This window comes from Zophobas morio, unplaced genomic scaffold (assembly GCF_036711695.1).
Source record: "Zophobas morio isolate AGI-343-1 ecotype UQ-CSIRO unplaced genomic scaffold, CSIRO_AGI_Zmor_V1 ptg000024l, whole genome shotgun sequence".
Taxonomy (NCBI): Eukaryota; Metazoa; Arthropoda; class Insecta; order Coleoptera; family Tenebrionidae; genus Zophobas; species Zophobas morio.
This window is the reverse complement of record NW_026972129.1, coordinates 7,616,765-7,637,940: the sequence shown is the minus strand read 5'-3', so window position 1 is coordinate 7,637,940 and position 21,176 is coordinate 7,616,765. Positions and strand designations below refer to the sequence as shown.

Sequence of the window (21,176 nt, the reverse complement as noted above, 5' to 3'; positions counted from 1 at the left end):
CTTTTTTATTTAATTGAAAATCGTTTAGAATTATTATTGATTTTTGTTAGGTCGCTTCAGTACTGCTTGACAACGGTGCAGATTTGTCTGCAACGACAAAAAAAGGCTTCACTCCGTTACATTTAGCTGCTAAATACGGTCACTTAAATGTAGCGAGATTATTGTTACAAAGGGATGCCCCGGCTGATGCACAAGGAAAAAATGGCGTTACACCCTTACATGTAGCCGCTCACTATGATCATCAGCCTGTTGCTTTATTATTATTAGATAAAGGTGCTTCACCACATGCAATAGCCAAGAACGGTCACACACCTTTACACATTGCCGCTCGCAAAAATCAGGTATCATATTAGTCCATTACATGTAAACAAAAATTGTAATATTTTTATAATTAGATGGACATTGCAACAACGCTACTAGAATATGGTGCTCAAGCTGATGCTGAGTCTAAGGCTGGTTTCACACCATTACATCTAAGTGCGCAAGAAGGCCATTCGGATATGTCTTCTTTACTCTTAGAACACCAAGCTGACGCAAATCATACAGCCAAGGTAATTAATGTTGGTATTATTAAAATAATGTACATGGTGTTTTACTTTTCGGTAGAATGGGTTAACACCATTGCACCTGTGCTCCCAAGAAGATAGAGTAGCAGTTGCTCAGTTACTTTTACGGGCGGGCGCGCAAAAAGATGTTCAAACTAAAGCCGGATACACACCATTACATGTGGCTTGTCATCATGGGCATGTAAACATGGTGCGATTACTTATAGAACAAGGTGCCGAAGTAAATCCTGTCACCAGCGCAGGTTATACACCCTTGCATCAAGCAGCACAGCAGGGTCATGTTTTGGTTATTAGTTTATTGTTGAAAAATAAAGCAAATCCTAACGCAGTAACAAACGTAAGTTTGGTTTGCACCCCGAATTGACTTTTTTTGGTACTAATTGTTTTTTTCTTAGAATGGACAAACTGCTTTAGGTATTGCAAATAAGTTGGGTTACATTAGTGTGGTTGAAGAGCTTAAGGTTGTAACCGAAACTAATATTACTACTACCACTATTGTGAATATTGAAGAAAAGTATAAAGTTATGGCACCTGAAGCGATGCAAGAAACATTTATGTCTGATTCCGAAGACGAAGGAGGTAAGTGTTTCCTTGATTCTTTCATGTATTTGTGGGCTTTCTTTTATATATACCTATCAATCATTAAATCTACTTAAAGTTGAAATTGACGTAACAATGGAAATTAACAAGTATTTTAGTTTTGAAGCAGTGTGTTGTTTTTAGTTGGGTTTTGCAAAAGTTTATCGGCGAACCTTGAATTTCGAATAATCAGTAACAAAATTATTAATGTTTACGTAGTTATCGCTTTTTAAATACTGTCTTACTTTGTTTATAAAACAGTTTATTAAAATCCTTCTGGATGGTAAGAACCAATTTTCTTCACTAGACTTTTGCATTACCTTCATGTGTATCATTTCGCAGCTATCATTTTGATTATTTTGCTGTGTAGTAGTTATTAATAGTCATTTACTAAACTCAGCAATGTTGCGTAAAAGTTGGTATTTTCGGGTGGGTATATATTAATTGAGGGTCATGTGTATATGGGAAATAAAAAAAGCGTGAGTGCGCTAAGGGAGGTGGTGGTTGTTGCATGCAGGCGGAGTGGACGAACCGCCCGTGGCTTACGGTCGACCAACGCATGCTCAGCACGTCTATCTACCCTTCTACCAGGGACATATGACATACACACGTAAGTCCCTATCTGTCTAACACATTATAGCTTCTTTTAGCTTACATGTTAACCGTAGATATTTTCATCGGTGTTGTATTTGTTGTCGTTGTGTTATTTTATCATTATCTGAATTGTTATCGTAACCGCATAGCCGAATAAGTCATGTCATGAATTATATTAAATAACGGTAATCAGTTTTTTAACGAGTTGCCTTCAAGGATGTTTGGTGAATATTATAGTATAATTTATATTACTATTCCTAAAATAATGATATACGATTTTTGTTCATGAAAACACCGAACAAAATAATTTTAATTCAACTGTGTAATAAATTTCTTAAAGGTGTGTGATGCAGTGCGTTTCTACTATGTCTCTTTCTGTATTATACGGGTAGAGATTTCAGATCAATAGTTTATTCTGCTATTTAATGTTTTTGTTGAAACTAATTGGACCCGACTGATTTTAATGCATGAAACCTTTGTTAAACATTAAAAGAAAACACTGGTTAAACTTGCATTACTTCCCTCGCTCTATCATGTTTTCACATTTCATGACCTCAAGAGTATCAAAAAATGGATTTCCCTTTTCGGTCTGCTGTCATCTGTCGTTTATGGTGTGTTGGCGATTTTACTATACAGAAAACCTCTCTAATTGATTGTGAAATTTTATACGTAAAGGGCTAGCCAAGATTTGTCTGATCATTCCCACCAGCATTTTGATGACGTCATAGTGTACAAATCTGCTTTGATTTTTGCAAAATATATCAAAATTGTGTACCAACATTTTACAATTTAACTTTGGTTAAACCGGATGCTCTGAAATCTTGCAAATGTTTTGAGGTTGCCGCAAGCAAAAACTGTATGAAATATTATTCTCAAAAGTTTGGTGGATAAAACATATCTAAAGTGTACAAAATATTATGAGTTAATTTTTAGAATTGCTTATACAGATTAAAATTATTGAATGAAGCAGTTGATTTTATTAATCAAATTAAGAACGGTTCATTCATTTTCCCCAAAACTTTCGATTACAGTACTGTTACTATTGGTTTTAAACTGTACCTATCAAGGACATTGTATTATTTTATTGATTCAATGATTTCAATTTATGTATGTGTCCTTGCTAAAATGTTCATGACATCATTATAAAATTTTGTAAAAAAAAAAAAAACTCACATGAAACATAGGTGAAACATGCTCCTTTACGTACAGTTTAACAGTGCAAACATATCTTTATTTTAATTCGTAGGAGTTACCATAAAAGAAAGTAAAATCCGCAAAATCAAATTTTATCATTTTTCTAAGAAACTGGGTTTGTTTGATTGTACTTCTGGGGCGAGGGAAGTTTTGTATAAATGACATGTTTTTTATACATGTGCCAAATTATATTTATCTATTTTTTCGAATTTATAGGTAGACAGTATAGTTGTTATTAGCATTATATTGTGTTGATATATGTATTTGTCCTTCATTAAGAAGTTGATAGTTGATGTCATCACAAAATATTGTTAAAAAAATCAGTCTGGGAACATATATTTGTATCGTTTTTGTGTTTTTTGTAAATTTCTACGAATCCAGGAATTTATAAGAAATGCCTATTACATTATGTTATAAATGAACATAAATAAAAAACAGACATGTGTACTTTCACATGGACAAAATCGATAATTTTTGATGTTTTTCATTGTACTGTTGTCTACATGTAACAGTTATTTTGTGTGAATCGTATTTTAGAGACACACTGTACCACATCATTAAGAAAGCTTGATAATTGTGATAATTAGTAATATCATAAAATTTAACTGTCTATGGATTAATTGAAAAGTAAATCATTTTGCAGATATTTTGGTGCAGGGGTTCAATTTGTTGTGGTGATGGTTGTTAGCCAAACTCATTATTTAGTATATATGCAACAATGCATGCTCTGGAGCAGTCTATGGTTTTACTTTTACAAAATTAATACTTCTTGTAAGAATGCGAACTCTTTAAATTTCGGATTCTATTTATGTCTGTAACCGACTGCATCGAATGCTTCCACTATTTATTGCTATGATATAGCAATTCTGTAAAATTTACTATTGTATATCGTGTGCATAATCTACAATTTTTTACAATAATGACGTGACATTTCGTTATTGTGAATTATTTAGGTTCTAGACAACAATAGTAAATTAACATATTTTTTGACGACTAGGTGACGATCCAATACTTGGTGATCAGCAGCAATATAAATATATGACAGTTGATGACATGAAATCTCTTGGAGACGATTCTATGCGCATGGATGTTACCCACGATGAGAAAAGCGAATATCGGAATTCGATGGGTAAAAAGAAGCAAAGTTGAGATCGTCGATAAACTTTTTCTTTTTAGCTCCGTCACACGTTAGTAACGAATTAATAATTAATCCTACTCATGTAAAAGAGTATTATGCTTCCAACACGTATACCACTCCAGACAATGTGGATATAAATCGACAACCCATAACTGTTGGGTAAGTACTAGTACTATAGAGTGTCCTTTACATATGCTTATCACTTCTGTCTTTGAGTTGTTTCTGATTTGAATTTGTCTTTAATAAATGCGCAATGTGCTTAGTTTGAACTAAGAGTGTGCTAAACCTTTTGAGAAAGCTTAAAATGTTATAATAATGTAATAAAAAACCTTCAATTGTTCTCAAGAAGTATTGTAATCAAGACAGTTTGACTGCGATTTGTTGTTAAAAAAAAATAATAAATTAACAGCCAACTAATAGTGAACTTAATTTGAACAAAAGTGCTCCACATTATAAACTTGATATTTAAAGAAAAGTAATCGTTTTACTATTGATGTTCCCCATTGAAAATAATTATACGTCTTTTGTAGCTAAAAACTTGCTTTACCCTATGGTTTGTTATTCAACGTTGTTGTCCAATTGGTGGTGAAGTGGTATACAAAGTGGTTTTTTATACCCGTTATGTGTACTTATCTCGTGCATGCGTACAATGATTCTGCATTGTGCTCCAAATTCTCACTTTGAATGCCTCTTCCTTTACAAACTGTCTTGACACCCATTCATGTCTTCCCTACCTACTAGTATGCTAGAGTGACCTAGTAGTTAGTGTGTATGTATTTAAAGCTTATGCAGACAAGAGTGGTCCAATCTAGAATACTCATTGCATCTTCTGGGTCCCAAAAGTCAAGGATCGGGTCTATGCAGAGAAAGGTACCTTTTTAATGGTACTAACAGTACCAAATTAGTGCACTGAATGCAGCACCACACTAACATGTGTGCGCGTTTTTTTTTCCTTTTATGGCTATTAGCAATTTTTAAGGGGTTTTTAATGGTTCATCTTAACATTGACACATCTTTACGAGGGAGTTAGTTGTAATCTTGTACATAGTTACAATAATATGTACATAACTTACAAATCATCAAGTTTTTTTTTTATTATTATTGTTTTATCAAGGAGTAATTATTTGCTTTCGGCTATCCATATTTTATTGAGAATTTTAAAATGTAAATGCTCTGCATATTACCTGAATCTCAATAAAATATCTTCAGACAAACCTAACTAACACATTTGTTGTCATGTTTATGTCTTCAGTGTACCTAGCTGGAAAAAGTAAGTTATTTGTACAGTGTACATATTTACCTATATGTGCTTCACCTGTTTGTAGTGTAGATTATTAACTTAGGTATTTATCATACATATTTTTTTCCAATAACTGATCACGATGAAATACATACAAGTAATTTCTATTGAAGTATAATTTGCACTTCAGAGTCAATAAATTAGGCAAACTTCATTGTTATCACTTTGGCATGTTGTGGGTAATTCAGTTGGCATTTTTTGGTTTTAACAAATTATAACAGCGAATGCAATATATCAAGAGTCTGTTTTATTAAATAAAGTTGAATTAAGGTGTTTTAAAGTACTGCATAATGTGTTTTTGACTCTACAGCTTCTTGGTGTCTTTCTTGGTTGATGCGCGCGGAGGCGCAATGAGAGGATGTCGACATTCTGGTGTACGCGTTATTGTACCTCCTAGATGTGCCTCAAGTCCAACCAGAATCACTTGTCGATATGTTCGCCCACAACGAACACCTCATCCTCCACCTCTGATGGAGGGAGAAGCTTTGGCAAGTAGACTCCTAGAATTGGGACCAGTGGGCGCAAGATTCTTAGGGTAAATCATTCGCGTAGCTACAATTTCAAATAGTAATCATTAAAAAAACTAGACCAGTGATCATCGAGGTACCCCACTTCGCTTCACTGAGAGGCAAGCAACGTGAAATCGTGGTACTACGTTCAGACAACGGCGAAACGTGGAAAGAACATACCTTAGAGGCCAACGAAGAGGCGATTCAAGATGTTTTGAACCATAGTTTTGACGGTGAAGGTTTGTTTTTCAGTTGTAAACATTTCAGTGTGTACATTTCTACGGTTTTTTAGAACTGAGCCAGATTGAAGACCTACATACGAACAGAATTACGAGAATTTTAACCAACGATTTTCCGCATTATTTTGCTGTAGTGTCTAGGATTAGACAAGAAGTTCATGCAATAGGCCCCGATGGAGGTACTGTATCGAGCAGTGCCGTACCTCTCGTTCAAGCAGTCTTCCCACCTAATGCACTTACGAAGAAAATCCGAGTCGGCCTTCAAGTAAGTTTATGTTTTTTTTTTTAATTACCAGGCGGGTAGATTTACATGAATAGCTCTCATTAAAAACCCACTTTGTACATGTAAGTGCAGTTTGACTTTTGTTACATTCAATTTCACGCTTAATAAGTGCTTTAGGTATATGATCAAGCACTATGATGTGCGGTAAATTATATGGTTTCTGCTTTACCACAATTAATAGACATAATTCATAAAGCGCAGTTTCTACTTTTTTTACAAATTTCCAAAATACCACGGTTTATTTTTTCTTTAACGTTTTGTATTTCTGTTCAAAACACTTTGTCTTTTTTATTTCCCTTTGTAGTTTTACTTTTCGAGCGTAAGCTAGAGAAGTATCTAATCGGATCCATTTGGCGAATTGCTAATTTTATGTTTTCTCCGTTTGTTGGAGACTATTAAACAGAGATAACCTTAGAAACTACTGGACTGTTGATGTAAAATTTTAAGTGGATTTTAAGAATATCGCATAGATGATAAAACGCTAACCAAAATTTGACTTAATTGTCCCCACCAAAAATAGAATAACGTCCTCTCCAAAATTTTCTTAAGTAAATCACACTAATTTGTGGATTAGTAATATATTTATATTCATAGTTTTCAAGATCGTTTATACAGGCGTATAAAAAAAAAAAAAAACTGCAAGGATCGATATTATGTTTTTTCAGGCGCAGGCCATTGAACCTGAATTAGTATCTAAGCTACTGGGACATGGTGTCGCGGTCTCGCCAATTGTTACAGTTGAACCTCGAAGACGGAAATTCCACAAGGCCATCGCTTTGAGTGTGCCAGCTCCAAGGGCTCATTCTCAAGGGATGATTAATCAGTATTCTGGATCCGCACCCACTTTACGATTACTATGTTCCATCACAGGTATGTAGATAATGTTCTTTTTTGTGTTTGTGTGTTGATTTACTAAGTGACGTTTGCTGGCGTAGTTTTCATCATTGTTTCATCCATTTTTTTCTTAGCACACAATAAAAAATGCTGTTATCTGTTAAAGAGAAATTGTTGCTTACAGCAATTTGCACTGATTTTCTTTTTTCAAAACACAGGGTTTACATGGTATGTTCTAAGAATTTTTATGTAATCGGTTCACTCAAAGAAGTGAGTGATTTTTAATGTAGAATAGAGACGATTCACTGAAGAAAAGGTGTTTTACGACCCTTTGGTTCAAGAGGCCTTTCTGGAAATAAATAAGGTCATGACTTGATAAGGGATAGGGCCAATCGCGTCAATAACATTGGAAATTAGTACTCAGTGTTGGGCGGCAAATAATGTAGAAAATGTAGTGTGAAAGTACATACTGCCAGAAAGAATTATTCAAATCGGTTAAAAACATTTGGCCAATTTAGTAGTTTATAGTAAGTGTTGTAAACACTTTTGGCTGTTATTAAACCTACTCTGATGTTTTAACATATCTTCATTTGTCCAGAAACGCTTTATGAATCGGAAATACTCCAGCAACATTGTTTTCCTAAAACTACAATTTCCATTGTTGCATTAAAACTTTTTTAGAATTTTTAGAAATATTTTTTAAGAAGTATTCCTAATTATTATTTTTTCATATTGTTTTAAATTATTTTTAAACATGTTTACCCTGTGTATTAGAATTTAGGATGTTTCTGCATCTGCAGTATACATTATGGAGAATTACATTGTAAGTCTAGTTGCATAGTGTAAACGATGTGAATAATTTCTGCATTCAAGATATAGAAAGTTTAACATTAACCTTAGATAAGCTTATAATTTTTTGTGGTGGTATTTTTTGTTTTTGGGATCCGAAAACTGTTGCTTACGAGAACAATTCAGTTGAATTTTGGTATAATATGGTAAATAGTAAATACAATTTTTTACCATAAAATCTCTTGTAATTTCAAATTAAGCAAACATTGAATATTTTAACGCATTAAAAATACTTTTATATATCAATATCCTTTTATGAACTACTTATAATAGTAAAAAATACCACTGTAATCGACTAAGCTCGACTTAATACAGAATTATGAAATTTAGTGGTGGTATTAAAAATTTGGTATTTTTTTATGTATTTATATCATTGGAAAAGATGCAGATTCACTCTTAGAGTTCTAACTAATAACTGGACAATATTTTCTAGTAAGTGCTTCTGCAGAAGCCCTACTTTGATCGGCTTATTTTTGTATGATAATAAATATTTATATATGTACTTATTTATTGACTGAACAATGTAATAAGTGCCACCTAAAAAGTCATAAAAGGTCATAAAGTGATGTTATCTTTCGAAAATTTGTCATTTACTGAATCAATATGAATTCTTGTTGTAATGGAAAAATCTTCAAAGCCTTTTTAATTCAAATAATGTGCGATAAATGGAATATTTGTAAGAAATTGAGGAAAAAATATTACTAAAACTTAAAAGAAATATAAATAGAAAGCTTTAATCATTGTATTACCATAAACATATTGTTAGCTTAATGGTGCTACTAATAAGTTGATAATCTTTATTTGTTATCGTGTTACATTGCTTTTACTAAATAGCGTGTGTTATGATTACCACGTCTAGAAACATTAAAATCTGAAAATTATACTCCACAGTAATTAATTAACATAATGCAACTACATTAAATTAATGAAGAAATTTAATAAGTTTTAACAAGGCAAGCATAACTTTATTTTCCTTTGATTTTGTGTATGTAAATATTAAGCAGAAGAAATTGTTTGGCCTTGTTTTGTCCACCGTGTTGGTTTGCATTTTATATTTTACGGTAATTACGGTAATTGTATAGATTTTACAAAAAGATAGAGAACACTCTTAGATAATCAAGCTCCAAGAAGTAGTGTTACAGGTGGACCTTATTTTGCAGTCAGCTTTACACTTCTTAATGTAGATTCACTTTAGATTAGATTTTCTGGGGTAAGTTTTGTATTCCATTTTTCATGACCAATAAGAATTCATTAATTTGAGTATGTTTGAGAGTTACAAAAGCATGCGTAAAATATGTTCTTGTGTCAGTGTTGTCTTTACTGTTGCAAACTATTATTTTAATATTCTTGCTTCTATAGGAACTAAATCAGGTAAATTTAGTTCCAGTACTTATTAAGCTTATTTTATTTTAATTTCTGCTATGTGCATTCCATTTCATCATAATTCATCATCATTCAATTTTTAATGGTCACCGATACTGTGATATTTTTGTGCCTATATAATGAAAACGATTTAGTTATAAGCTTTTCACATTTATATTTCGTAAAATTCAATGATTTTGCATATTAACATTTTTCTATAACTCATTTTGCATATATTTTACATTGTTACAGTTTTTTTAAATGTTATGATGGCTGGTAACACATTTTCGTGATGAATATTTCACTTTATTTTTATTCCCTTTTTGTCTTAAGTCTGAATGTTTGTCAGTCTTAATTAGAAAATGTTAAAAATGTGGAACATAAATTGCATAACGTTCTCTGTGTTGTATCTTTTATTATATTGTTTTACTGGTTCAAAAAGAAGGTCTAGCAGAAAATGCTGCACCACTGGTAATATGTTGTGGACATTGTATAATATATATAAATAGGTACGTGTTTTTAAACTATTACATCTTTTTTCACAGTGTAATAAGAATTGGTCATTGTAGGAATTTTATTTATCTTCAAAATCCAAGGAAGTCATTCTACCGTAACATTAAAATAAATGTTACTCGTGCTGATTTATAGTTGCGTTTTAATAAGCACGGAAAAGTTTGTCTTTAATAAGGGTTCTATTTTCTCTTTGGTAAATGTAAAATGTTAACATATTTTGATACAACTTGCATTGCGCCAAAAATAGATGCGTTATTTTTTATACATACAGGGTGTCTCAGAAATAAGTACATTAATTTTAACCAGTAACAGAACTCGTGAAACGGAACAACTTTTTTATCTAGCATTTTTTCGAAAACTCAAGTCGAATTTCGAATTTTCCCACCCATATATTCACGAGCCGTCTATGTTCACCTTAAATAATAACTTAAATAATAACTACACTACAACAATGAAGAAGGTACCCTAGAAACCGTTTTGACACTGACAATCATTTTTATGTCAATGTTTTTACTAAACGTTGTCTCTTTAAAGTTTGTTTGGCACAGATTTCTAATTTATAGACGAAATGTGTTGAAATGGCTTTGTTTTCAAATCTGGAATGCACCGATATCGTTTTAACGTACGGTGAAGCTCGGGGAAACGGCACTCGCGCCCAACGAATTTTTTCAGAAAACCTCCCAAATCGTCGTCTGCCAAATGTGCGCAGTTTTAAGAACGTTGCAGCATTTTCGAGAGTACGAATTTTTTAAACCTGCACCTCAGGATCGGGGTAAGTTACGTAGTAATAGAATTGCTAATATTGAAGAGGCTGTTTTGAAGGGTGTCGAAGCTCGACCGGGCACTAGCACGTATCACTGTCTAGTGTGATGTATCGGAGAGTAGTATTTGGAGGATATTCAGAGAACAAATGTACCCCTTTCAGGACCAGAAAGTTCAGTTATTGAAACTAATAGACTTACCACGTAGGCAAAACTTTTGTGAGTGGGTTAATAGAAAAATAAACGAACAAGCAAATTTTGTATCTCTTATACCATCAACTGATGAGGTCGGTTACACGAGGGAAGGTGTTCAACACCCACATTTGGGCCGATGAAATTCCGTACGCCATTAGGGGGCAGGATTTTCAATTTCTCTCTAAATGTTTGTCACATTGACAAGATTAGGAAAATACGTATCCTAGTAACTGTTTTTGACCATAAATTATTAATTATAATAATTATTAGTGTCCATGGGTGACTGAGGATCCATGGGCGGGTAACCTTAATTGGGATATAACTTTAACAATTTTTAACTTGATAATTAAAAAGTTCTTGACAAAACTTTACTAAACAAAGTTGTTGAGTTCAATGAGCTGTATAACTGATTAGAATTAATGTACTTATTTCTGAGACACCCTGTATAATGTGTGCCAGTGGTTGAAGATTCAGTTTTTGTCAAAATAGTTTTGAAGTGAATACAAAAACATTTTTCCGTTTTCTAGGGCCTTCAGATTTGGTTTGTTTTACTCTTATGTCAATACCAATGTAATTATTGTAAAATTCACACATTTCTATAGGGCTTTATGTTCCGCAAATATTTATTCTGACAAACACTCTTTAATCGTAATTATGATATTTAAATAAATTTTCAGTTTCTTACAATATCACATTGAACGTATTTCGTTGCGAATTAAATTTAGTTGAAGCATCCCTTAACAATCCATATTAATTTCAAAATAATCACTTCTCGCATGATTTCCGTACAGGTGGTCAAAACAAAGCGGTTTGGGAAGACGTTACCGGCTCAACACCACTAACATTTGTCAAAGACTGCGTCTCGTTCACAACGACGGTATCAGCACGTTTTTGGCTGATGGACTGCAGAAATGTATCGGACGCCGCAAGAATGGCAACCGATTTATACACACAGGTACTTGATTAACCTCTCATTGCAAAGAATAAATTAACCGAAAAATGATCTTCATGTAGGCAACACATGTACCTTTCATGGCAAAATTTGTTGTTTTTGCCAAACGAGTCAGCCTTTTCGAATCAAGAATACGAGTATTTTGCATGACAGACGATAAAGAAGACAAAACTTTAGAACACCAGGAACACTTCGTGGAAATTGCGAAAAGTAGAGATATTGAAGTACTTGAAAATAAAGACGTTTATATGGAGTTTGCTGGCAACTTGGTGCCTGTGCTACAATCGGGCGAACAGCCTAGATTAGGCTTCAAGGCTTTTAGAGAAAATCGTCTCGCTTTCACGATGCGACTGAGAGATCCAGTGAGTAATTAAATATTTCTTACGTGGATTTGATGAAATGTTTTTTGAATAATTTATAGGATGAGGAGCCAGTTGGTCGTATCATCTTTATGAGTGACTCTAAAGTGGCCAAAGGCGAACCCACTCAAACTCCTTTATGTACTCTCAATCTAGTTTTACCTAAGGAAATACTTCCCGATCGCGATTCACAATCAGATTTGCTTTCGCTTCATGTTGATAATAGTTTTCTCCATCACGGTGGTATAAGTAAGTTGTGTTTCTTTTAGTTGGTACCTCTTTACACGAACATTTTTTTGTAACAGGTAAACCTGATACCATTCATCGCGCCGACTTCAGATTATCTGACATTTGTAATCTCCTGGATGAGGACTGGGTCAAACTTGCAGAAGAATTAGATATCGCCCCCTCTGACATCACTCTAATACGTGAAGAATACCCGAATAATAATCCACAACAAGCTATGATCATGTTCAGACTGTGGTTACGACAAAAAGCTAATAAGGCTACAGGTATGACTGGATCTTGAGATATTTTCGATAAGATGTAGTAATCGTAAGTAATATTTTAGGAAATAAGCTGGAGTTAGCACTAAAGAAAATTGGGCGACCCGATATTGTTTCCAAATGTATTTGTAATGTTGAATTGGTTACTGATGATATGGAAAAAGCTCTCGCTAAGGTACGTTTGGACCAGTCCGGATTCGATACATTGAAAGACGAATTAGGCTCTTCAAGAGACGCATCGCTAAGACGGGATACAAGTATAAATAAGTACATTAAAGGCAGTCAGGATGAACTTGATAAAAGTGATAGAAGCAGTAAGTATTTCAAGATGTTGATTTTATTTATAGTCCGGCATAGCTGAGACTTGAAATTCGCTTGACCTGTTAGTTTATACAAACTGTAACCTTTTTTTACCCCCTTTGGGAATTAGGAGTTGCTTATTCCGACCAGTATCAATTGCCAAAATAAAAATTTCTTATTTAGAAGGTATATAAGACTTGATCCACGAATTTCAGGAGTACCTTCTGAAATATATAAAGTCGCCAACTCTTATAATTCTTTATTATAGCTGGCAATTAATGAAACTACGAAAAACACACAATGCAATGTAAAATCAAATAAACAATTGTTAAAAAAAGAAAATCGGAATACAAATATAATTAAACAATTGTGCATCTTCATTGAAATGAATTTTTAAAAATGGCAAACGTCGAATATCAAAAAGAATTTTTGGGATACATAACGTGTTTTCGTACACTGAATGATCAAAGAAGAGTCCATTAGATTTTGAATGAAGTGTTCAGTAGTATCTAACCACGTCTTGTAAACTGATTGTGGAACAAATAAGTGATCAATGATCATGGAACTACGTTTCTAAATACATATAATTGGAATTTTTTAGTCATCGTTGAAAACATTTTTTTACTCGGAATTTACTCGACACTTTTGTTATATGTATAACCAATTGTAAACTTCGAGTTAGTATACGGAGGAAATTACGATTTTCCAAAATTAAGAAATGTTATACTGAGTGATGTTTGAAATTTCTGCTGTAGTTATTCATGACGCTTACGTCTGCAGTGAAATGTATTGTGTAACTTGAACTTGAATAGTCTATTTTAGGTTGCCTGAATATCGAGTGTAATTTCAAAAAAATTGGGTCATTCAAAGTTGATGTCACCAAAATTTCAAAATCATACAAAATCTTTTATTTATAAGAATTTAAACCATGAATACCACACTTACGTTGCAATAAATGCTGACAATGTTTACTCTTAGCTTCTAGACATAAATTGACTCTTCATTTCATGTTTGAATACTCGGAGAAGAACCTCTTTTGTTCACACTATTCTCGAATTAGAACTTTTAAGTCGTCGATGGTTTGCACAGTTTCTTTACTTTTTGTGTTATTTTGTTTAGATTGTTTATTCTGTTGCGTTCTTCTACTTCTTTCCTACAAACTTCATCTTACCAATTTTTTTCTACTCTGTTTCTCTTTTGGCATTATCTGGTTTTTCCTTTGGTTCAATATTTTCTGCCCTATTTGTTTCCTGAAATTCACTCTGGCTTCCTTCTTTTGAAGTAATTCACTATTACTATTTACTGCTCGGATTATTTTTCGGTTTATCTAATGTTGGCATATTTGTTCCTATTTCATTCTAACTAGGAAGTGGTCTAAATTTGTGTCTGCTTCCACTAGTACGTGATCTATTTGTTTACTGTTCTTCCATTCGTAGATATCTAAGTGCCCTTCTGAATCTCTTTGAGGTCAAAATATGTGCTCGTGATTGTCATGTTGTGCTCAAGGGCGAATTCTATTAATCTTCTGCCGTTTAAATTGTTTTCCCTGTGTTTGGTCTTCCACCTAGTTATTTGTTTGTATATCTCTTCTCTGTCAACTTTTGCATCGAAATCGTCAATAATTATTATTTTACCTTACTAAAAATGTTTTCTAATTTTTCATAATAACTGCCCTTAATAGCTTCGTCTATATCCTCCGGTGCTGCATGCACATTAAAATTAATGATATTTTTCTATACCTTCTCCAAAGTCTTAAAATTAAATTACTAAACTTCAAATTTTATTCTTGTTCGACAATATTCTCTTATTAATGAAATATCTGACCCTAAATATTCTAATTATCCCCATTATTGAAAAACATGTAGTTTCTTACTTGTATACAGAAAATTACCTTTTATGGAGTTTCCTGAGCGGATACTATATCAATAATTTTTTAAAGTCTTTTCCTTAAAAGCTCCCCTACTGTCCTGCGATTATCCCATTTCTAGTGTTATTGCTTATTCCATTTTCCCGTCCGTGTCTATTTTTGTCGTAGTACTATTCATAAATCGAATTCGGTTCAGTAATTTTTGAAGCTTTTTGGTACATAAAGCATAAGCATGCATATATAAAATTGGATACACAATATTATATAAAATTTCTGAGAATCAGAAAATTTGAGAGTTGTTCTGATTTGTAAAGTGAAATTTTAATTGGACCCGTATACAAAACTACATCACATACAATGCCTTTTTGTGTTGTACCAAGAAATGTTAAAAAAAAAATTGTGGAATAATTTCGAGTCCCAGATCTCGGGCTATCAAGTTACATCGTATTAAAACTCAAAAATTATAGATGATTTCCAAAATCAAAACTCAACGGATAAAGATCTGACCGATACCATCAGCGACCAGAAATTGGAAAAGTCAATTGAAAATCAGCTGGACAACAGATCTGTGTCCCCTAACGCAAATCGAGAGATTATAGAAGAAATCACTCAGCAGCTAAACCACTTGCAGTCCACTCCGAAATTAAAAATTGACGCCAATGCTAATACGCCCCCACCTAGTCCCGCAGAATTTCACTTCGATAGAGAAGCAAATTTCATGAATCAAATGCACCCGACGAAAGGTAAGTGATGCCGAACCTGTAAATGTGCTTTTTTGAAATTATGTTTGCTAACAAATTGTTTCGTATGATGTATGTATTAAGTTTGAAAAGTGGATAAAACGTCGTTATTTGTTGTTCATGCAAGAAATAACGAGCCGCATTTAGTTTTAAGTTGTACATTGTATTCACAATAACACAGTAGTCATGCCCATTTTAATATTTCGCTTTTTTAATTCTGCATTCCGCGTGGTGCAATGTTTTTCATGCACATGTCAGTTTCTTAGCTTTAGAAACTAGCACTTTCTTTTTTAATTTGCATTCACACAATTAACCTTAGCACATAGCAAATAGCCTCTCAGTTTCTTAGTAGATTGTATTTTTAATTATTTCAAAAGGAACCAGCCCAACTCAAGAAGAAATTGTAACTTCTACGCCTTTGAAAAAAGACAACCAATCTGGTGATGTGTTCATTGATCCTATAGCTGTTCTTAAAAAGAACGTTAATGATACTTTGACATTTTTGCATCAAGAACGCAACGATTTTTTACCAGAAGATGATATTATAATACCTAGTCGAAAAGATGATCATATATCTAAAAAAATTGATCTTGATAGTATTAATTTGAAAACTCAGAAGAAATCATCGGATGATTTAAAAAATGTTATTCAAAACGAAGTTAATGATGTAATTAAGAAAGCTGAAGATGTAGTAAATGACTTAAAGAACGACACAGAAAGTATAGTAAAAGAAAAAATTGATAGGAGTAAAGAATTTGTTGAAGAAACAACAGACAGTCTCAGAGAAACCGGAGATAGTTTAGTGGATGATTACAAAAATGTAACTGAGGATTCATTAGATAACTTGGAAAGTTTAAAAGACGATTCCATCACCAATGCACAAGAAAAGAGTGAGGAAGCTTTCAAGTTTTTGGAAAATGAAGCCAGCACTCCACCAACACCGGTTAGAAATAAATTGAAAGAGACAGCTAATTTTGTGCAGCAAGAAATAGATTCAGCAATAAATGATGTGGATATTTCAATAAGTCCAAATAGAAGTGCAATACCTGTGGCCAAATCAAAACAAAAAGGAGAAAAAGAAAAAGACATAGACTTATTATTTTCATATGATGGTAGAGAAGCTGCATCACCACCTGAAGATGATTTGTTGAGTAAAATTCCAATAAAAGGTGGCAAAGTAAAGACGATAAAAAAACATTCAAAAGACCCATTAAAAGAGTTTGTTAAACTTTCACAAGACGTTAATTGGGACGATAATGACGAAAATATAACTGAAAAAATTGTAATGAACGTCACAGCAGATCCCATAGTAAAAACAACACCAACTAGAATAACAAGTGAAACTGTTAATTCCGAAAGAATAAAAAGTAAAATTCCGGTTCTCCACACGGAAACTCTTTCTCCAACTGAAATCACAGAACGATACGAAGTGTCACCGAAAAGTAAAATTCCAATATTAAAGACAGAAACGACTAGAATAACATCACCAGAAACAACCTACGTCGAACGAACGATAATTTCGCCTACGCAAGTTGTCGAAACGACGGTAGTATCGCCTGGATCAAAGATTTCAAAAAGTAGTACGATCGAGTCAGACTCGGATGACGATAGTCCGAGAATGACACCCCCTTTAAAAGGTATATTAAAGAAGACTAGCATCCGAACTGTTGGCAGTTCAAGTGGTTCAGACGTGGCGCTTCATGAAGAGGGTGCCGAATTGAGTGAAAGCGAAACAGGTATGTTAGTCTTTTGTTAGAAGCTTGCTTCTGTTCTAGTCACTCTCAGACTTTAGTATAGATTATAGGCTTTGCGTTTCTTCTTTCTATTTAAGCTAATGCTCTGTGCAAAGAATTTATCGAAAATTTGAATTTTTTTTACTACATCAAGAAAAAATTGTAGCGATTTACCAAGGTTAAATTACGAATTAAAATATACATATATATTGTTGTATTCATGAAATGTAAAAAAATATATAATTCTACTTTGTCAAAATAACTTTATATTAAATAAAAAAAGAAAAGGATTTTTTGTAACAATGCTACTTAATTGGTAATCTCTAAAATACAAATATACATATCCTTAATTATTTGTTGTATATAGTTATAACTTGTAATGAAGTTAAGTAACAGTCCAATGATTTTAATATCCTTAACTTACACTTTTTAATTCTTACGGTTTTGTTTACAAGTACTATTTGGCTCATAATATTAATTAATAAAATATCATAAGGAAAGTATATTTCGAATTATTTATAAAAAATTAATTACAGTGACATTTGATTAATTTGATATGTCAGAACTAAATAAAAAATCTTTCAAACGCGAGAAATGCTGATTATATTTTATCCACGTTAAAAGAATACTTTATGCTACCAAATTTAATATATTCTTTAAAAGATTATTCTATCAAGTTGTGTATCGAGTCTCCAATCGCTGAAATGTCTCACCAGTTTTAGCTATATTAGCTTGAAATTACAAGAGTTAAGCAGTTATAGTTTCCATTACAGGTTTTTATAATAAGTTTAACATAAATTTATTTATGTTGATTATCCTTTAGGAATTCTGTTTTAAAAGTAATTGTCATGAATTAAAAAAAATGTATCACTGGAAAGATTCTGTCTTCACAAGTGAAATTTTGATTATTTTTTTTATTCTTTACACGTTATCAATTTCCAAAACGATCACTATTCACCTTAGCGTTGTGAATAGTGAGATACAATTTTGGCGTTGATAGGCGAATGCTCACTCTTGCGTGACTTATAACATTTATTAAACTATCAAACTAGTGAAGTGTAATTTTTCATTAAAATGTATCGTGTGTATTATGTCTCGAAATGAAGGTACGTTAGTCTTTTGTTAGAAGCTTCTAGTCACTCTCAGACTTTAGTATAAATTATAGGCTTTGCGTTTCTTTTTTTTAACAACGGACTTTATAAAATGTACTGTTGCCGTGAGATAAATAAATATGTCATATTTATACCTTCTGACAATTAGCACATTAGCTTCTGAATAGGGCGCATATAACGAAATAAATAAATAAAGTGAGATTTTAATGTCGATTTCTGAAATAATGTATTATGTAATTAATAAGAAAAGTGTAACATTTTCGGAGGTTGATAGACGAGAAACTACCAGAAGTTCAGGAATGTACTTTTTTACGAACGTAGGAGGGAGATGAAATTTTTCTTTTTTTACAAAGTAATGATACATTATTTTCATACCATTCATAGGACCTTCAGATCCTACTTATGGTAGTTTAAGATTTTCCACGGCGAATTACTATTTGTATGTATTGAGATAAAAATGCAGAGGTAATTAATAATAATTCATGATATTAGATATTATCATCCAACCTTGTACCGAAACGAAGCGGATAAATTCAAATTAAAATTTCTAACAATTAATTCATTCAAAAGTTATACGGGACAGTTTCTTCTGGTATACTATTACACATGTAACACACCAAGGCTAACTTTTTTTGTACTCTTCACATCGGCGTACACGGGCAGCACGGGCTAGAAAATATTAAATCAGTACCAAAGTTCCCATGTTTCTTACTTTCTGTTACAACTTTCATTTTTCATCGCTAGCAAAACAACTTTCTGAAAACTTCAGAATTATGGCATAACAAGTACAAATCCGTATTTTCACATACGCAGAACACTTCTATGCTAGATTGTACTTTACTGTAACTTCAGGGATGTGCAGTCGTGCTCACAAAAATCTCATACAAAGACTTTTTTTATTTTGTTGTAATTTGTGCCTTTAATAATAATAATAATAAATTTGTTTGTAGGTTTGTACACATGGGTTACATAAACTGTTTTGTACAGGTCTCAATAGAATAAAAATAAAATTTGAAAAAACAAATCACATACAAAAATACACTATGTTATCATCATTTAAGAAGCATTCGTAACTGTAAAAGGCCCTACTCAACAAATAACTTTTAATAACTGTTTTGTGCCTCATAACCTCGAGGTTCTTTATGTGAGAGAGTAGTTTATTATAAAATGTGATACAATAAAAATGATCGCTACACTGAGTTGTTATTAAGCTATTTTTTCTTGGACATAAGTGTGTGTCTTGTGTTGTAGTTGTCTTTGTGACATATGTACATACAATACATTTTATTCTACATTTTGTTTGGTATACTTCTACCAGTTCTACCCTTCAGTACACTTCGTTTTTTAACGATTTTGGCCTGTTTTTAAACCTACTCTTTTTTAAAAGTAAAATTTTATTAAATCTACCGTGTTTTTCCAAAGAGAGCCTTTTTTAAAAAAGCCAAAATTTTAAGAAACCTACCCTGTTTTATAAACGCGAATACGATTTCATCTAAACAAATTCGGACAAGTTCTCATGAGCGAAGAGAATTCACCTTTAAAAACACTTTAAATTCGCCTTTTTACCCTGTTTTTCTATTGGGCCACTTCAGCACACATATGAAGATGATTTCGTCCAAACAAATTCGACAAGGTCCTCATGAGCGAAGCGAATTCACAGCCCTGTTTTTAAGGTATTTACAAATATTTCAAGGATTTTACCCACTTTTTCTAGTTTTACAATTATATGTACAGGGTGTTCATTTTATCTGTTCACGCCTGACAGTTTTTTCATAGGCAACATATACATCCCAGAGACGACTTCGTCCAATTTATTTATTTATTTTTTTTATAATAAGCAATCAGCATTCGCAGAAAAAAAATTACAAATATGTCAATGCCAAATAATGACAACATCGAAAAAAAATAATACTCAATTTATTATTGAATCAGATTACAATGAAAACGAATTTATAATAAATGTTCAAAATGTTTTCCTCCAGTATCTTCACAGAGTCCTATCTTACGTTCAAAATTTCTACGAACTCTATCTAACATGTCGGGGGTTATAGATCTGCATGACGTTATTATCCTTTCACGTAAGTGGTTTTCATTTTCGATTGGGACACTATGAGCGTCATTTTTCACCTTCCGCCAAAGAAAAAAATCAAGTGGCGTTAGATCAGGGCTCCGTGTAGGCCAAGCGTACTCTTCTTCTCTAGCAATAAGTCTTGGTCCAAACGCTCTGTGTAAATAGCTCCTAACGTCTCTCTGGCAATGAGCGCGAGCGCCATCATTTTGAAACCAAATTATTCTTCGTATATCTAACACTACGTTTTCCAACAGTTCAGGTAAAATATTCTTTAAAAAATGTAGATACATAGGTCCGTTTAAATTTCCTTCAAAAAAATGTGGACCAATGACGTGGTTATCAACAATTCCACACCATACCTTTTTGCTATCTACAAATTTCTGCTTGGAAATTCTTTGGTATTATAAAATTTATCTCACCCTTTCGTACTGTCGGAGCCAACGTACCTATACTCAATATTCGGCGGCGGATTAAAAAACCGACCGCGACAGCCAGTTTGTATGTACCCGTTTCCGTTTGTGCAGTGTAATAAGTACTCTTCTCTTAGGAATTGTAGTATTTTATAGCTGCAATTTTATTTACTTTACTGCACATATTGTTATAGACATATCCTATATCCC

General features: G+C 32.8%; 1 protein-coding gene across 5 annotated transcripts in view; it reads left to right on the top strand.

The window, feature by feature from the left end:
* LOC135135085 (ankyrin-3-like) overlaps positions 1-21,176 on the top strand; it is a 64,514-nt gene that overhangs the window by 33,141 nt on the left and 10,197 nt on the right. For 2 of the 5 annotated variants that reach the window (XR_010281435.1, XM_064064045.1), the window contains exons 10-28: positions 51-341; positions 396-551; positions 607-903; positions 962-1,145; positions 1,663-1,755; positions 3,931-4,062; positions 4,110-4,230; positions 4,855-4,941; positions 5,682-5,906; positions 5,959-6,119; positions 6,173-6,384; positions 7,068-7,272; positions 11,708-11,871; positions 11,931-12,230; positions 12,290-12,476; positions 12,533-12,739; positions 12,799-13,047; positions 15,368-15,643; positions 16,018-17,376. Coding sequence is in view for 4 of the 5 variants with exons in the window: in XM_064064045.1 (XP_063920115.1) it covers positions 51-341; positions 396-551; positions 607-903; positions 962-1,145; positions 1,663-1,755; positions 3,931-4,062; positions 4,110-4,230; positions 4,855-4,941; positions 5,682-5,906; positions 5,959-6,119; positions 6,173-6,384; positions 7,068-7,272; positions 11,708-11,871; positions 11,931-12,230; positions 12,290-12,476; positions 12,533-12,739; positions 12,799-13,047; positions 15,368-15,643; positions 16,018-17,376 (4,906 nt within the window). In the remaining variant the exon portion in view is untranslated. The remainder of the gene's footprint in view (positions 1-50; positions 342-395; positions 552-606; positions 904-961; positions 1,146-1,662; positions 1,756-3,930; positions 4,063-4,109; positions 4,231-4,854; positions 4,942-5,681; positions 5,907-5,958; positions 6,120-6,172; positions 6,385-7,067; positions 7,273-11,707; positions 11,872-11,930; positions 12,231-12,289; positions 12,477-12,532; positions 12,740-12,798; positions 13,048-15,367; positions 15,644-16,017; positions 17,377-21,176) is intronic. The other 3 variants (XM_064064047.1, XM_064064046.1, XM_064064048.1) reach the window with 3 other exon arrangements.